Consider the following 17714-nt stretch of genomic DNA (forward strand, 5'->3'; position numbering starts at 1 on the left):
CGCAATCTGCTAATAATTATCAAACGGCAGACGTGAACACAACTTCATGTAATCCACACAGGGAATATAAAATAAAATAAAAAAAAGGAAAAAAAATGGCTATCATCCTCCTTTAACAGGTCGCAAGGAGAAAGTCCACACCAAACTTCCACAGCTATTTATTTTGAAAATATTTTTGTTCTGTTTTATAGCATCGAATCGATGGCCACATTGAATCGGTGGAGTTTGCTTACCCAGCATACCACCCATGAATACAAGGGAGATGAATCGAGTTCAACTACACAAAAATCTGAAGCAGAATAATGCGGTCATTGCACGTTGCGCACCAGAGCGCATTGGAACTGAAACATGGGAAGCAGAGACGCGGGCTCCACCATCACCATCGGCAAAGCCGGGTGACGCCATCCACCGGGCGGCGGCATCGGCGTCCTCTCCTCGTCCTCGCACTCGCCGCCGTCTTTCTTCTCTGCCTCCGAGACCGGGGCCACATCAGCCTCGAACAACGGCGTGGGGGAAAGAATGAGCGGCGACAGCAGGGGAATTGGCGTAGGAGACGAATAGGCCTTCTCCCAGGCGAAGGCGTTGATGCTGCGGTCGAGCTGGAGGGACGCAGGGGCGCGCTTCTGGAGCCGGGTGGGGGGCTTCTTGGCATTGGATTCTCCTCTTGGGATTTTGATCTCCATGACGACAATAAGTCTGCTGAAACGTACGGACGATTGTTTGCCTTCTTATTTTGATGCAAAAAAAGACTCGGAGGAGTTCGGATTGGCTTTATACGAGAGGGGGAGGGCAGGGCGTTTGGGCGTGGGAAATGAAAGGCGGAGAGGAGAGCTGTGGGGAAATGGCTCTGAAACGTGAGGTAATCGGAGATGGATGCAACCGTTTTTAAAGAGAAAAGGTCAAACCGCGGGAAACGCGCGCCAACGGTAACCACTGCAGCAAGCAAGCAAGGGCAGATTGAAAGGTGGCGAATGAAAACAAAATATCAAGCAAATAATTAGCTGTCGCTGGATGTTGAGGAGTATGTTGTTACGTACGGCTGTTAGAGAGGAATGTTTGGAAAATATTCCATTTCCTTGAGGTGACACGGAATCATGCAATGGTTATTCTTCCGAACAACCATATCTGTTAAGTACAATAAGGGATTTCATTGTAGAGCAATAAATTTTCTTACAATACATTGCTTTTTATCTCTGGGATTTTTTTTCTTTTTTGCATATAAATACACCATAAATATGTATGTATGTACATATATGTATGTGTGTATGTATGTATGTAAAAAGCAAAAGCTTTGGAAAGCCAAATATAATTTCTCATAGGTTTTCATATTATGCTTATTAAGGAAAATGTAAAGAAGATTCTGTACATGTAATTGGCAATTGGTATGCCATAACTTTGTAGGAACTTTTGTGTTCTTTTCAAGGATCTTTTAGAAAATATCAAGTATTAAATCATACCCTTCCATATCTCCTTCATTGGAGAGGTTGTATCATCTTATATCTACCATATTGTGACCATGGCCAAAAGATTTTCTATATTTTGAAGACTAATTAAAAAATTTATCTTAAATTTATATTTCACATATTCCACATTGTAACAGTGCAAAAATGAAAAATAATAAATTAACTGGGTGTAGAAATTTTCAAATCTGCCACTCTAGGTGGGTACGGAACTCCTTCGCAAAAGATATGCATCATCTGCTATATTTATGCTTATTCCACTTATCCTGAGGCTTCTGGAATGAATGAAATAGATGCATCTTCTTTTGCAGAGGCGAAAATATCTTACTACTTGATGACTGGTCCCTACTCTGTGATTTCAGTGACCTTTTTGGATTCTGCAGAGTTGAAAGAAAATTAAAGAATTCCACTCCATCCATTAGCCTTTTGATTCCTGAGTTGTTTGCTCTTGATTGAATTTTTGGGCTCGTTTGGTTCGCGGGAAGTATTTTTCCTCCTAGGAATATGATTCCTGGGAATCATATTCCTAGGAAGAGGATATCTAGGAAAGTATTTTTAGCATGTTTGGTTAACCATGGGAAAGTGACAAATTTCCAAAGTGCTTATGTTTGGTTGACCATCCACTTTCCTAAGAAAGTTATGTATAATTCCTATTATGCCCTTAATAAAAATTAGTTCTTTAATGCCTCTTTAATGCTTCTTTAATGTTGAAGGGTCTTTTTGGAAAAAAATAAAAAAGGAGTGATTCCCACCTCATGGGAAAGTAACTTTCCCATGTTTCTCATGGGAAAGACTTTCCCATGAAATGTGGGAATCATATTCCCATGGGAATATAACTTTCCCATCTCTCTCCTTTGAAAACTCCAACCAAACAAGAGGCATTTCATTACTTTCCCGTTGACCACACTTTCCCCCCTCCTTTTCCTGCGAACCAAACGAGCCCTTTGTGATTTTATTGAAGGCTTTGGTGCCCTGGCTTCGGCATACCGCTGACGTATTTGGTTGGGATTTGTTTCTATTGAAAGCTCTAGTTTTACTTCTAATGATGGCTACTAATCCAATGATGAATTCTCGGTTTCTCTGTAATAGTTGCTATATCTTGTTTCAATCCTTCCTGTCTCTTATAACTCTGGTATTTTTTGTTCTCCTCACTTAGTTCCCATATGCATTCCTATCTTATCGTGCTTTTCTTGTGTATATCCTTATGAATAAAATCTAGTGGCTGATGGAGGCTTCTACCTGCTTAGTCTCTTTCTTCTTCTTCTTCTATAAAAAAGGAAATAAATTAAATAAATAATAATATTTAATTTTATATTTGACATTTTTCGGATAATGATCTTGGAACTACTCTGAGTGCACCATACAAATATATGAAAATTTTGATTATCTATAGCTCTCTATGTAGATAATAAATTGCTTCCAGCTCCTCCTTCCCTCTTCTCACACTTCCCCTGTAGTGAGTCCTCCAATGTTGGAAAAAAAAAGCAAGCAAGAGGATAATGACTAGGGGAAGAAGCAATTTATAATATTTGTGCAGTCTCGTGTTTCTTGTAAGTATTTATTGAAGTCATTCAAAGAAAAAGGAATATTTCATGTCATAAGTTTACATACACAGAAAACCACTATTTTTCCCGGACATAATTAGCTCGCATATATAACATAAATTTTTTGCATAGATCTTATGTCCAGGTCTTTGGTACTTACAGCTCCAAATAATTTTAAATCTATGCTCTAATATCACGTTTGAGAAAAAAACAAATAAATATTTTTTCTATAAAAATTTTGTAAAAATAGAATGAATAATTCCAGTAGAGTCCGATCTTCTACAACGTTCCATAACCTGCTCGAGAACTCTCTGCACCCCGCCATACTTTCTATGGCGATGAACCCCTGAAAAAAGAGTTGGTGGTAAAGAAGAGTTTCCAAGTCCAAACAATCCTTCATCATCCGTGACGCTACCACCTACCGGAACGCTCTATTTTGGACGCGCTTCATCGGAACGCCTGCTGGCGGCCGGGAGAACGCCACGTGTGACTCGTCCTAATCGCGAGCGTGTGGCCATTAGGAATTCGTAAGCCAAATCCATAGGATCCGAAGCAACGCAAACCCACGAGCTTGACCCAAAACCCGCGCCTCCATTCCGCAACAGCATATATATAAGAGCCTCCGGTTTCCAACAACTTGGCATCCCGGTGGCGCACACGCTTCGCATTCGTCTCCTCCATCCCTCCTCGGTTTCCAGATGGCTGCCGCTGTCTCTACCGTTGGAGCTGTCACCAGAGTACCGGTAGTACCCTCGTTTTCCCTCCCTCTTTCTCCACTTCCTTCTATGTGGATTCCCATCGGTTTCATCGCCTCTTGTTTTGCTCTCTTCTTTTAAATGCATGGGTCCATAACTCGACACCATATCCATCTTCTCCCTGTTCTTTCATATCTTATGTGTCGACTTTGGGCTCCCTAATTATTTTCTTGGTGTGCTCAATCTTGGTCGACTTGGTGGGAGAGTGCATGGCTTCTTTAATTTCATTTGAAGTGGCTGGCCTTCCAGGCTTGAAGAATAAGTTTGCTCCGACGTCACGGCCGCTTGGGTTGCATGTTGCTCGTCCTGGGCCTTCGGTATTGCTATACCAGCTAGTCCCCTCTGGCTGTTCCCTTATTCCTTGGAAATCTGGCTAGCCTGTGGTTCTATTTCGGGTTTTTTTCGCTCATGTTGTTGTTGTTTGTCTAGATTTTCTTTCTGGTTAATTTATGCGTACATGGTGCTTGTTTATTACCTGAATTAGTTAAGTTTTTGGCATGGAAACTACGGTTTGCTTGGAGTAGTTGACCTTGGTTTTGGTTTTGTTGGTGTAGTTGAGCTTGCAGGGCTCTGGCTCGGGATATCTGGCCCCTAGCTCGGCATTCTTTGGGAGCAGCTTGAAGAAGGCGAACTCTAACTTTAGCCATGGGAGGGTCTCCACTGGTACTTTCAAGGTCATGGCTGCCGACCTCGATGAGACCAAGCAGACCGACAAGGATAGGTGGGCAGGTCTTGCATATGATATATCTGATGATCAGCAGGATATCACCAGAGGGAAGGGGTTGGTCGATTCCCTCTTCCAGGCTCCCATGGGAGATGGAACTCACATCCCCGTCTTGAGCTCCTATGAGTACATCAGCCAGGGTCTCCGCCAGTAAGGAAACAAACTAAGCTTGAAGATTCGAGTATTTCAGCTAGAAGTCTATGCTCTGTTAATGTCGCAGGAACTGCTTGATCTTGACAATTATACAATCATATATAATGGCTTTTAGGTACAACTTGGACAACACCATGGATGGGTTTTACATTGCTCCTGCTTTCATGGATAAGCTTGTTGTTCACATCACCAAGAATTTCATGAACCTGCCGAACATTAAGGTAATGCCCTCAATGTGTTTCTCATCTTTGATCAGGTTTCTTATCCACCACCGTTTCTGTTCAAGCTCTCTGGATAGCTGTTGATTGGAGATTAATGTTTGTTGCGGTTTCTCACAGGTTCCCCTCATTTTGGGTATTTGGGGAGGCAAAGGCCAGGGGAAATCCTTCCAATGTGAACTTGTATTCGCCAAGATGGGAATCAAGTGAGTTTTTCTTCCTCTTCGCTTGCTGTCCTCATGGAGAATCAAAAGCTTTGGGAAAGTTAAATTACTGCCTCGTATTGGTGTTACCAAGATCAAAATTGGCTGTCTTTTTGCATCTATAATGACTTTGTCAGCCTCATTTCTTGATTCAGAATGGATTGCTGTTGCCAATTACATCTGGGGTCATTTTAAATTCTGATGATGCTTATACCTATTAGTCATTTGGGCTCATTTCTTTCTTCCTTTATTAATGCGCAAGACAATTAATCTTTTACCTACCTGAAATGCTTGCCCAAATCTTCTCAATTGGATCGTTGTGAAACTTGTATTATGATAAATAAATTCACATTATGTATTTGTTATCCAGCGAATAACCAATATTATGGGACTAAACACACATCCGCATGGATCCTCATGTACTTTTTCCATTCAAATCCTGACGTTCTCGTCAGGCTAAAGGTTCAAATCCATTCATCAAATCTAATCACAAACACCACGATCGGCTCGTGGTTAGCCTCAATGGATCCGTGCTGCAGTGTTCCCTAGTCCACAAAAACTACGAGCCGGATCCGCTCTAATACTATTTGTAATAATCTAGAACCTCACCCAAAATGGCTAACCAAAAGGTATTATTTGGGTTGTTTGATCCTGTATAAAAATCCAAAATCTATTCAATAAATAACCGATGCGGAACTAAATACACGCCTGCACGGGCTCTCACAGTTAGCTCATCATCATCTAATATATTGTGTTTTGGTGCTCGGCATCTATAGCCCTGTTATGATGAGTGCCGGAGAATTGGAAAGCGGCAACGCCGGAGAGCCTGCAAAATTGATCAGGCAAAGATACCGTGAGGCCGCAGACATCATCAGAAAGGGGAAAATGTGCGTCCTCTTCATCAACGATCTGGATGCCGGAGCCGGAAGGATGGGTGGCACCACCCAATACACCGTCAACAACCAGATGGTGAACGCCACCCTGATGAACATCGCCGACAACCCGACGAATGTGCAGCTCCCGGGAATGTACAACAAGCAGGAAAATCCCCGTGTTCCCATCATCGTCACCGGAAATGACTTCTCCACTCTGTATGCCCCTCTCATTCGTGACGGCCGGATGGAGAAGTTCTACTGGGCGCCCACCAGAGAGGATCGAATTGGTGTCTGCATGGGTATATTCAGGACGGACAATGTTCCCAGGGAGCACATCGTCAAGCTAGTTGATGCCTTCCCAGGCCAGTCTATTGGTAAGCCTGCCAACATTTTAAATAATCATGGCCATGAAACCATGCACAACTCTACTAAATGATCACAATCTTCTTCTTCTTCTTCTTCTTCTTCTTCTTCTTTTCTCGAGGGAAGTAAGAGGGAATGATGGCCATACCCCTTAAATTTACTGATAAGCAAAAGAAGAGAATATACAAAGAGAATTGCCTGCAAAGTAGGTTAAAATTAAGGGATAGATATATTAGAGGCGATTGTCTTGTGGCTGTCTCTTGTTTTTTAAAGAACTTCCAGCTGAGGAATTGGTGATTAAAAGCCTGTGAAACAAACCATTTCAATTCTTCAGAGCAAGCTACATAAAAAATTTTATCTTCTCAGGAACTTCGGCCATCCATAGTACTTCATGGTGCAGAAAAATTAATCCAGAACAAAATGCTTTAGGAACTCAAATTACTAGGAGAAAATACTAGGAGAAAATTGGAACCGCACTCGTTTTCTTTCGATGCAAAGGAACTGAACTTGTTGAGCGACCAAATTTCACTTGTTGGACAATGATAGCAACCCTAGTAGCAGAGTTTGCCACTTGGTTTTTATTGTGGTGTCACGTCAAAAAATGCTAATACGGAATCGCCGCTTTGCTTCAATAAAAACGCAATCATTCTATTAAGAATGTTAACCAGCGCATTTTGGTGCCAACATGCAGACTTTTTTGGTGCCCTCCGAGCCAGGGTCTACGATGATGAAGTGAGGAAGTGGATTGCAGAGATTGGAATTGAAAAGGTCGGCAAGAGGCTCGTTAACTCGCGTGAAGGACCGCCAACCTTTGAGCAACCTAAGATGACCCTAGAGAAGCTTATGGAGTACGGTAACATGCTGGTGAAGGAGCAGGAGAACGTGAAGCGAGTGCAGTTGGCTGACAAGTACTTGAGCGAGGCTGCGCTTGGAGATGCCAATGAAGATGCTATCAAGTCTGAATCTTTCTACGGTTAGCACCTTAATCCTAGAGGCCTTGATGGGAGGGTCTGCATCTGGCTTCCAAGATAATTAGCACTAGGCCTTGGAAAGGATCCTCTTGTGGAAAGAGTAGCTGAAGTTTATGCAAGATGGCTAATATGTTTGTTCCTTGGGTGCAGGCAAAGCAGCTCAGCAAGTGAACCTTCCTCTCCCAGAAGGCTGCACAGACCCATCTGCTAAGAACTTCGATCCAACCGCTCGGAGCGACGATGGAAGTTGTGTCTATACATCAAGCTGATTCGAGTCCTCTCTCCGAGGGGAAATCCTGGGATGGAAATATGGAATTATCCTTCAAGCAATGTAAGGATTAGTATTAGCAGATACTGCATTGTTATAGGCGTGTTCTCTCGACACTTTGTAGAAGGTTTCTGGTTGCCACTGACTGGCAGTGAAAGATTAATTTCTTTCTGCCTTGTCCTTTTTTTTAGTCTTTCTCAATATTAGTATATTACTCGATGGCATAACTGCAGAACCACCACCATCCTAGCATTATCACGTCTCCTGCTTAAGCATTCGTACCAAACCGTATTGGATTTTGAAAGACTGTAAATTGGTTGGAGATAAGACTATCGAAATTAGAGTGGAAGAGCTGAACATTAAGATTGAGGTAGAGTTGGCATGTGGGAATGGAGTCTCGCCAAGTCGCCATGTACCGAGCAGAGAAGAACAAATCGATACATTGGGTTTCAGTTTGATAGCTCCATCAACCGAGCTGTGGGAAGAATGCAGCACGTCAGTAGTAAAAAAAAAGGGAGAAAATGAAACTTTCTGCAGCGTATATTGCCATAGTTCAGGATTTCTTCCCCAACTAATGGGTTATACAGCTTACAAAAAATGCTTAATAATTGGAAAGACATGTTAGGGGATATAGCCAAAATATCTTCAGAAATGTGGACCGAAACAGAGAAATCGAGTCTTGGTTCTTCCTCTCAAAATAAAATCTAAATCCCATGCATGAGATATTACCAGTTAACAATTCTTTCCATACATTAAAAGTCGAAATATGCTTAATGTACTTTCAAGATATGAAACCTTTGTTAAAGTTAATCATGAACCAAAATCGAGGAGTACTCAAGTCTTGGTCATCCCCCTCACAGTAAATTCAATATATTGTGCAGATGTGTTTGGGCTACAATCTACGATGCTCTTGTAATTTATATAATCTTTATTCATCCCCTCATAGTCAAATCTTGATCTTATGGTTATTTGTTTAGTGTACATTATTTTTCCTTGCATTAAAATTTAGATATACACGAACAAGGTATCCTTTGCATGCGCTATTTAATCTTTGTTCGATCCCCTGTTTTATAGTCCAGAGACTATAATTATAGGTTGAAATCATCTGAAGCAAGAAGGACAAGCAAAATATCTTGCACACGGCGAGCGGTGCATGAAGATTAGCACACGTTGATATTGGGACTCCTCTTAAGCGGGTCAGGAGTAATAGAGGTGACTCCAAGTCCCTGCTTCTATGCCAAAAATAGTAATAGAGTTGACTCATGACTCATACCTCTCAAACGGGTCTTCTTCTTATCTCTTAGGTGGGTCTGGAGTAGGGCCAGGAGTAATGGAGGTGAGCCCAGTTCCCGACGTCTGCACCAAGAATGGTAATAGAGCTGACCCCTACCTCCTACGTCTACGCCAATAATAATAATAATGGAGGTGACTCCTGCCTCCTACATCCATGCCAAAAAATTATAATAGAGGTGACCACTGCCCCTTAAGTGGGTTTTTTTCTTCAACGGTCTTAAGGCCTATCTGAATGATTGGGTTTCCTTCTACAGCTACGGGATTCAGGCCGCCCACTCCAGAATTATTCTGGAGTATTTATGAATATAGATCTGGCATGATCTGTAATCCTATAATTTTACTAATTGTACTAGTCGAATCTACAAACTCTATAAAATTTTCAGTCCAATCATTCAAATAGAATTTTTGCGAAACGGAGGTCATAAAGGTGACCCCAATTCCTAGGCCAAAAATAAAAAAAAGGTTAACCCCTGTCACGTAACTGGATCTTCTTTTTCTTTCTCACTCTTAAGCGGTTCTAGAGTAAAAGTGGGTAATAGAGATACCCCAATTTCCTATATTTACGCTAAAAAGATTGGAACACGGCCAATCATCGCTAATAGGAATAATATTTAGGTGGAAAAATAGAGACAACCATCGATTTATTTGACTGCGAAGAATACTCGGTTGACAAAAAAATAGTAGCTCATGGATAATATCTTTACTTTCCATCCATGTAAGATGCGATTTGTCTCATGAACCACTGAAGGGGTGATATTATAATTAAAGTCCCACCTTTTGAATAGCGGTGCGCCAAGTCCAAACTATGAGATCACGAGGACGTGGAAGAAACGGCAGCGGATTTTGTTGACCCAAGGGGTCGGTTTGGTCCGCTATCAAACCACTTTGGGTCCCGCATCCAAAGGCCAAAGTCGCCGTCGGGCACGGTTTCGTTGACTGCTGAGCTCCACCGAGTCTCCACAGAACGACCCGGCTTTCTTCCCATCGTATTTGCGTCCCGCCCGCGAAAACAACGTCGGCGGTTTACCACGGTCGTCCATTTAATGCCCCTTAATGTTCCCGATCTCGACCGATCAGATCCGGATGGAATTCTTGATGGAACATCAGGAATGATTTATGGTCTTGCAAGCATGCATGCCATGCGATCCGAGTATTAAAAACAAGCAAAAAAAAAAAACGTGGGCCAGGTTCCGCCATCCTATAAACGATCTATTTCATTTTAAACCACATCAAATTTTCTCAATATTAAAATTGATTGCAGTGTTTTAAATAAAAATAAGTATAATATGGCTAGCTTTGTGATTAGAAGTACGACTGATGCTCTAATTGTAGCTGACAGTATTAAATTGGTTGACGCTATAGTTTATATAACAGAATTACATATTGCATAAGAAATTACGTCATATGCAACAAGAGTTTCGAAGACTTTTCCTATAAGATTTTTTAATAATAGCTAGATGGCTATCTGGTTTGGTACTTCTAGAGATAAGTATCTATTTGCTAGGACAGAGTTACTAAAGAATAAGAAAAAACTTAGATCTTTCGAGATGACACATGCATATAGAGAATGGCGGTAGATGGAGCTTCTAGATCTACTTTATGGACGAGACTGACAGTTATTCTATTGTACTTATATATATATATATATATATATATATATTGATTTCCTTGGGCTGAGGTAGCGTTTGAGAGCCGGCAATTTGTACCACCAAATCAGCGTTTGAATTCGGCTGGCGTTTGGTGCTATATATGTAGGGCCAGACCACATGAATTTTGAGTCATAGACAAATAGAGAAAGGGAGACTCCATTCTCCAAGTGGATGAAGTGGCCCCTCCCCCAATATTCCGGTTATGGAAAAAATTCCTCTTCCCTTCCAATGGTAAGCGCCGAGTAGGTCCCATAGCTCATGTTTTCAGGCAAATTCAGCAAACGACTAACAAGGAAGGTTCGAGGCAATCAAATATCGCAAGTCTACTCAATGTCAAAGAAAGGATTGGGAAGAAATATATTAGATATCTCGACCTTAGATTAGACTGACCTTCTTGGTCTCAGGTATTAGCCAAGTTGAATAACTTCAATGAAAATTAAGGAGCCACTTTTGTCGTGCTAATAAAGACTAGCAATTATGGCAACACTACAATCAATACATGATCGGCATAATTTCTGCCACGTGTTGCTCATGCGGAACAGCTTCTACATTGTAAACATGCACTGTTACCTTATAATTAAATCACGACGCGCCAAATCAGATAACAAATCATTATACTACCCTATATAAGGGCTGGCCTAAAAATTCTAGGTAAGCTTATTTGAAGACTCTACTCTACAAAATTTCTTCCTTCCACACTATTATCCTATCATTCTAACTTAGATATCGGAGGATCCTTCATCGGAAACTTTTTGATAAGTGAACTTCTTATAGGTCGTCTTCGAAGGCAGCCAGTTCTTTCTCATCTAGATCGTCTCATTTAGTTTGGTTTTCATCAACCTCGAAGCAAGTCGAGTAGCATACCGACCTTAGTTCAGAATTTAGCGGCAACAGGAACGCACAAAAAAAAAGAGTTAAATGTACGTTAGCCTATCAAATATCAATTTTTTTTTAAAAAAAGAAAATGCTTGCGTGCAACCCAAATCACGCACAACCTGCCAGCTTTAAATTTTCGATATAAAAAAATAAAATCCATGCTAGGGGAGGTTTATTTGTGTCACAAAACTTCATGTGCTTTTTCTTGTTTTTTCTTTTGGTACATCATGCACACATCGTGCAACGCTCATTATCAAAACTTTTAAAATATAATAACATGAAAAAGTTTAAAATGTAATTGAGTAGAATGTTAGCTTTTAAAAATCAATGATATTAGAAACTACAATTTTGACTGATATATTTTATTAGTATAAAATCTAAAAAGCATGCAAGTATATAAACTGTTGGGGGAAAAACCCCAAGTCATATCGCCACGGAGGCGCTCGGCTAGAGAGCGCCGACCGGAAAGGCGCTCGGCCAAAAGGCGCCGACCAGAGAAAGCGCCAAGAGGCGCCCAACCGAAATAACCAAGTAGGGATGCTCGGCTAGAAAGAGCCGACCAGCGGGCGCCGACCAAAGAAGCGCTCAAGCAAAGAGCGCCGACCAGAGAAAGCGCCAAGAGGCGCCCAACCGAAATAACCAAGTAGGGATACTCGGCTAGAAAGAGCCGACCAGCGGGCGCCGACCAAAGAAGCGCTCAAGTAGAAAGCGCTGACCAGAGACAGCGCCAAGTAGAGGCGCTCGGCTAGGAGGTGCTCGCCCAGAAGGCGCCGACCAGGAGTACTCAAGCAACCCCGCCACAGGGTGCCCCATTGGGCGACCAGCTCGGCTCGGCACCCTTGCCGAGCCGATGCCTTTACCAAATAATTCAACTCTCGCTTGACCCTCTAAGGGACCTGACAACTCCACTATAACCTGCCGCTATCTTCAAGCCATCAAGGCATAAGATCTCCGCAGGTATTCAGCATGACCTGCCATTAATGCACGAGGCTCCCTCAAGTCTCCGATGCACTCAGTCATTTAATGAACACGGCCCAAGACGATCTCCGGATCACTGAACCATCAGAGCGTATGGCTCTCCCTGACAGCCGGTTCATTCGGTAATAAATGCACTTACCATCCACGGACCCCAGGCCCACCACGGCCGACGGTTCAACCACTTCAACAGGTCCGATCGACCGTGACAACTCCCTGATTCCGGTCTGATCTAGTCCCGTTCTCCATCACGCCATTAATGGGCCAAATCGTGCCCAATTATTACAGAACGGGACAAACCTACTGTCACCTCCCAGGTAACCGAATCCTCCTATAAAAGGGAACCTGGGGGGAAGAGGAAGGGGGGACCAAAAGGGAAGGAAAAACCCGAAGCCGGGGAGAACCCTCCTAGACCGGGTGGAAAGAAGTAAACAACACAGACAATTGAGGAAACTGATCCTCTTGATTTTATCCAAATATTCTCTCTGTCTTCTCCACATACTCTCTTCCCCGCTCTCTCCACATATTTGCCCCCTCTGACTTAGGCATCGGAGGGCCGGCGCCGGGGAGCCCGGCCACCGGTTCTTCCTGCAGGACTCGCACCCCACAGTGGAGGACGCGATCAGCCGGCGCACCGTCGACCACCCTTCCAGCGGCGGAGCTCTGCCCCTCCAGGAGGACGCCACCAGCCGGCGCACCGTCGACCACCCTCCCAGCGGCGGAGCTCAGCCCCTCCAGGAGGACGCCACCAGTTGGCACGCCGTCGATCGCCGCCCCCGCGGCGGGAGCCCCTCCTTTTCCGGCTTCGCGGCGGCCCCCGGGTCCAATTTCCAGCAACATAAACAACTACTCATACTTAAACTGGCTTAGTAAGTGCCTCTTCAAGTTCCCATGATCTGGGTCTCTGATAAGTGACATTCATTATACTCTATTGAATATATATTAAGTTTACAAGTTTTAGAGATCGAATCTAAATCAACTTAGAACATCAAAGCGAGTCTAAATCGATTTACTCTATTTTATATATTAGTCATAGATTTAGATCGATTTATTTTATCATACATATGTCTTGTAATTCGAAAGAAAGAGAATAATTGAGTATTTTAGTGTTAGAAAGTATTGAGAGGTAGAAGTTATGAAAAATTCTAGTAATCTATAATTTTTATATTTTTATAATAAAATTTTTACATTGTCCCTGTTCGTATATGTTGATGGATAGATCGAACCACATAACTATTATATTTTTTTTATTTTATTTCATTATTTTTCTGTATGGCACATGACATTCAAACATTTATCCCCAATGAATTACTCAGATTGTATTGATTCCGCATGTGATGACCATGATCAATCAAATCATCGCTTGCGGTTCTCAGCTGGACGGCGGCGATCTGCATATTTTCTTAATTATTAAAATAGTATCCTCAAATTGTAGGCAACTTGCCAACTCTTCCCCTACCGTGAGAAACTGGCCTCGCTTATCTCGACTGCCGATCCCGGCCGTGGAAAATATTTCAACCGAAGCCGACAAGCGCAAAGCACCCGCGCGTCACTCTTACGAAAGAGAAGGTCCCAACCCAAATTACTGCATCGACCCACTTACGGAACCCCAGCTAGACACGGCACCAGTACACATGGCTCCCACGTCTGAATACGAGGGTGTCCTTCTGGGTGTTTTATATCTTAACGAGATTTAATTAAAATACGGGAGACGGGACCAGGGCAAAGAACAAAGCCAGCCACCAGCCATCGGCCATCACTGAGGTCTCTTTCTTCTCTCCTACGTCTCTCTACAAAAGCCCAGGCAATATGCTCGAAAAACTAATGCTTACCTCCAAGCCTTAAACCCGTAATACTACCAGAGCCCCCATTTCCCATCTACGATGGCCAAAAATCTCACCTTTTTCTTGGCTCTCCTCTCCTTTCTCCTCCCCGCTGCCTCCCAGCAAGATGGTTTCAGTTACAGCGGCTTCAGCGGCGGGGGTGCCAACAGCAGCAACATTAGCCTGAATGGAGTTGCGGAGATCGAACACAGCGGGATCCTGCGGCTGACGAACGAGACAAGCCGCCTCCTCGGGCACGCTTTCTACCCCGACCGACTTCAGTTTAAGAACGCCACCGACGGCGCCGCTTTTTCCTTCTCCACCGCCTTCGCCTTCGCCGCCGTCCCCGAGTACGCCACGCTCGGTGGCCACGGCCTCGCCTTCGTCATCGCTCCCTCCAAGGAGCTCGAAGGAGCTCTGCCCAGCCAGTACCTCGGCCTCCTCAACGCCAGCGACGTTGGCAACTTCTCCAACCACGTCTTCGCCGTGGAGTTCGACACCGTCCAGGATTTCGAGTTCGGCGACATCAACGACAACCACGTCGGGATCGACATCAACAACCTGGCCTCCAACGCCTCTGCCGCCGTCGCCTACTTCGGCTACGATGGCAAGAAGAACGAGCTCAATCTCAAGGGCGGGCACACGATCCAGGCGTGGGTCGACTACGACGGCGTGGGGAAGGTCCTCAATGTCACGGTTTCCCCTTTCTCCTCCAAACCCCCAAGGCCGCTCCTTTCCTTTCCCGTCGACTTGTCTCCGATTCTTCATCTCCAGATGTTTGTAGGCTTCTCCGCCTCCACTGGGTTGCTCTCCAGCACCCATTACCTCCTCGGTTGGAACTTTAAGATGAATGGCATCGCCCAGTCCCTGGACCTCTCCTCCCTCCCTTCCCTCCCTCAACCCCAAAAGAAGGATCACACCTTTGTCATCGCCGTCTCGGCCACCTCCGTCGCCGTCCTCATCGCCGTCATCGTCGCCGCCGTTTACCTCTTCTACAAGATCAAGAACGCGGACATCATCGAGCCCTGGGAGCTGGAGTGCGGCCCTCACCGATTCTCCTACGGGGAGCTGAAGCGCGCCACCAAGGGCTTCCGGGACCGGGAGCTCCTGGGCTTCGGCGGCTTCGGGAAGGTCTACAAGGGGACCCTCCCCGACTCGCGTGCCGAGGTCGCGGTGAAGCGGGTCTCCCACGAGTCGAGACAGGGGATCCGCGAGTTCGTGGCAGAGATAGGCAGCATCGGGCAGCTCCGCCACCGGAATCTGGTCCAGCTCCAGGGCTGGTGCCGGCGGCGGGGCGACCTGCTCTTAGTCTACGACTACATGCCAAACGGAAGCTTGGACAAGTTTTTATTCTTGGACAGCGAAAACCAGCCTTCGAACAGCCTGCTCTCGTGGGACCAGCGGTTCCGGATCCTCCGCGGCGTGGCCTCCGCCTTGCTCTACCTTCATGAAGAGTGGGAGCACGTGGTGATCCACCGCGACGTAAAGGCGAGCAACATCCTCCTCGACGCCGATATGAACGGCCGGCTGGGCGACTTCGGGCTGGCCAAGCTCTACGAGCACGGGGCCAACCCGAGTACTACCCGGGTGGTGGGCACCCTGGGCTACCTGGCCCCCGAGCTCACCCGGACCGGCAGGCCCACCACCAGCTCCGACGTATTCGCCTTCGGCGCCGTGGTCCTCGAGGTGGTATGCGGCCGCCGCCCCATCGAGCCCAGGGCGATGCCGGAGGAGCTCGTCCTGGTGGACTGGGTGTGGGAGCTGTGGAGCTCCGGGAGGTGGACCGACGTCGTGGACCCCCGTCTGGGCGGTTACTACGTGAGGGAGGAGGTGAAGGTGGCCATCAAGGTGGGGCTCATGTGCTCCCACCCGGCGGCGCCGTTGCGGCCCAGCATGAGGGAGGTGGCGAGGTACCTGAACGGCGGGAAGGGGGAGGAGGTGCCGGATCCGCCCAGCCCGCCGGTGGACTTTGAGGGGATGAGCCCGGTCGGGTTCGACGCTTTCGTGCCCTCATACCCGTCCTCGTCCTTCGATAAGCTCTCCGCGTGTTCGATCACCTCCGGCAGAGATGTGCCCGTTTCAGCGGGCTCCGGGAAAGTGGGGCCCTTGGTCTACTCCACTCCGCATTTTCGCGCCTCTCACGTGTGAACGTGTGACATGGAACAGCTCCGATTGAAGTGTCCTCAGACGCGACGACACGATTACATCACATTATGGTGCGGAATGAAATGTTGGCACGCATCACGAAACGTGTGTGATTTTCTTTCATTTTTTTTATTGATCATGTTGATGTTGACTGGTCAACAAGTCAAAAGCCAGGTGTAACAAAAGCTGTGGGTCGATAGCACCTAGCCGTGTGATGAGCTGGTGATGTTTTTTATGCGTGCGTCGCTGGATTGGTGCAACCATTTAACGAAGTGGTGTCAATTGAGGTCTGCAGGGCTCCGTATTGACGAATGTATGAAAGCGTGCGACCATCTTTAATTAGTACTCCAGTTAACGGTCTGGGAGTTCAATGAATTACTATAAATTATACTTTTTAATAATTGTCCAATAGAACTAAATGCGTGCCGTTTCGATGCCTTGCACAAGTGATGAATACTTGGATACTAATTAAATTTTAAATATCTTCTTTTACATTTCCAAGCATGATGGTAGGTGAACGTGGATGCCTGTTACATGATAGGACATACAAAATTATATTGTTTATATAGTGATGACATGTCCAAAGAAGATATTGAATTATTTAAATAGAAAAATGATCACTTTGTATTACCCGTGGATTCAAACTAGCCAATAGATTCGATCGGATAGTCGAATCAAACTCTCAACTTTTGGGAACCAGGTCAAAACACGAAATCTTAGCTTTTTTAAATTAGACATAGAACCAAGACTAGAAAAACTATAACGAAAACCAATTTTTTTTTTGTGCGTGTATATAATTTTATGATAAAGAAATGATACAAACTGACCATATCTCCGCAACGTTTTTATTCAAAGAAAATATCTTCCTGGGATCCAAATTTCACTCGCAGGGGAAGAACAAGGACACTATTTATTGGTTTGAGTTCATGGATAGTTATATTAGCAAGGTGTTAGATATACCAACTTTAACTTTATGGTGCATATCTAAATTTTAATGTAACAGAACCATACATTATAGAGTCTTGATTTGCTATGAGAAAAGGAATCAAGACTAAATTTGTTGACTTGATACCTAAATAGATTATGTTCGCTGCTGGTGTCGTGTTTGGACATTTTTGCTGGGCCTCTCTAAACCATGGTGAGATGGGAAAAACATAGAAGATAATGTAATATCCCAGACGATGGTACTGCAATCCATCCATTGGTATGGGGGGGTAAGGGATGAAGCAAGAAGGGGTGTTAAAATGCATAATCCTTCCTGTTTGATTAACCTGGCCAGAAAATTTATCACTTGCCGTTATCTTTTAAAGATTTGTTTATCTAGCGATCTATGTGGAGATGTTGGATATTCCAACCGTTCTTACAACTTAAAATTATTTTATTTAATTATTTATTTTAACTTGCAAACCATGCTTGAAG

At 44.5% G+C, this 17714-nt stretch overlaps 2 protein-coding genes and 1 pseudogene across 6 annotated transcripts; 2 read left to right on the forward strand and 1 right to left on the reverse strand.

The window, feature by feature from the left end:
• Window positions 1-168: 168 nt before the first annotated feature.
• Window positions 169-683, reverse strand: LOC103715700 (uncharacterized). Its single transcript, XM_008803427.6, has one exon. The coding sequence runs from the start codon at window positions 681-683 to the stop codon at window positions 309-311; it is 375 nt and encodes a 124-aa protein (XP_008801649.1). The 3' UTR covers window positions 169-308.
• A 2905-nt stretch (window positions 684-3588) lies between these two features.
• On the forward strand, window positions 3589-7755 carry LOC103715669 (ribulose bisphosphate carboxylase/oxygenase activase 2, chloroplastic). Of its 4 annotated transcripts, none has more exons than XM_008803380.6 (7): window positions 3589-3747; window positions 4314-4633; window positions 4752-4857; window positions 4975-5060; window positions 5834-6306; window positions 6987-7268; window positions 7417-7755. In XM_008803380.6, the coding sequence occupies exons 1-7, from the start codon at window positions 3703-3705 to the stop codon at window positions 7533-7535; spliced, it is 1431 nt and encodes a 476-aa protein (XP_008801602.3). In that variant the 5' UTR covers window positions 3589-3702; the 3' UTR covers window positions 7536-7755. The 4 variants fall into 4 exon arrangements, with proteins under 4 accessions (XP_008801602.3, XP_088558360.1, XP_088558358.1 ...); XM_088702232.2 differs by lacking the exon at window positions 3589-3747 and adding an exon at window positions 3936-4076; XM_088702234.2 differs by lacking the exon at window positions 7417-7755 and having other exon boundaries at window positions 6987-7273.
• A 5818-nt stretch (window positions 7756-13573) lies between these two features.
• Window positions 13574-16704, forward strand: LOC103715670 (L-type lectin-domain containing receptor kinase S.4 pseudogene; annotated as a pseudogene). Its single transcript, XR_015967684.2, has one exon. The product of XR_015967684.2 is annotated as an L-type lectin-domain containing receptor kinase S.4 pseudogene (transcript).
• Window positions 16705-17714: the final 1010 nt, after the last annotated feature.

The sequence above is a fragment of the Phoenix dactylifera genome, chromosome 8 (genome assembly GCF_051530095.1).
Source record: "Phoenix dactylifera cultivar Ajwa chromosome 8, Ajwa_hap1_PhDact_Kaust_v1.1, whole genome shotgun sequence".
Classification (NCBI taxonomy): Eukaryota; Viridiplantae; Streptophyta; class Magnoliopsida; order Arecales; family Arecaceae; genus Phoenix; species Phoenix dactylifera.

What these genes read in the sequence shown, in the direction of transcription:
- LOC103715700 (XM_008803427.6), bottom strand. Translation starts at nt 683, where the DNA reads ATGGAGATCAAAATCCCAAGAGGAGAATCCAATGCCAAGAAGCCCCCC.
- LOC103715669 (XM_088702232.2), top strand. Translation starts at nt 3,969, where the DNA reads ATGGCTTCTTTAATTTCATTTGAAGTGGCTGGCCTTCCAGGCTTGAAG. An exon ending in TGAACCTGCCGAACATTAAG is followed by an intron (nt 4,858 to 4,974) that starts GTAATGCCCTCA and finishes GGTTTCTCACAG; the next exon opens with GTTCCCCTCATTTTGGGTAT. An exon ending in CTTCCCAGGCCAGTCTATTG is followed by an intron (nt 6,307 to 6,986) that starts GTAAGCCTGCCA and finishes GCCAACATGCAG; the next exon opens with ACTTTTTTGGTGCCCTCCGA.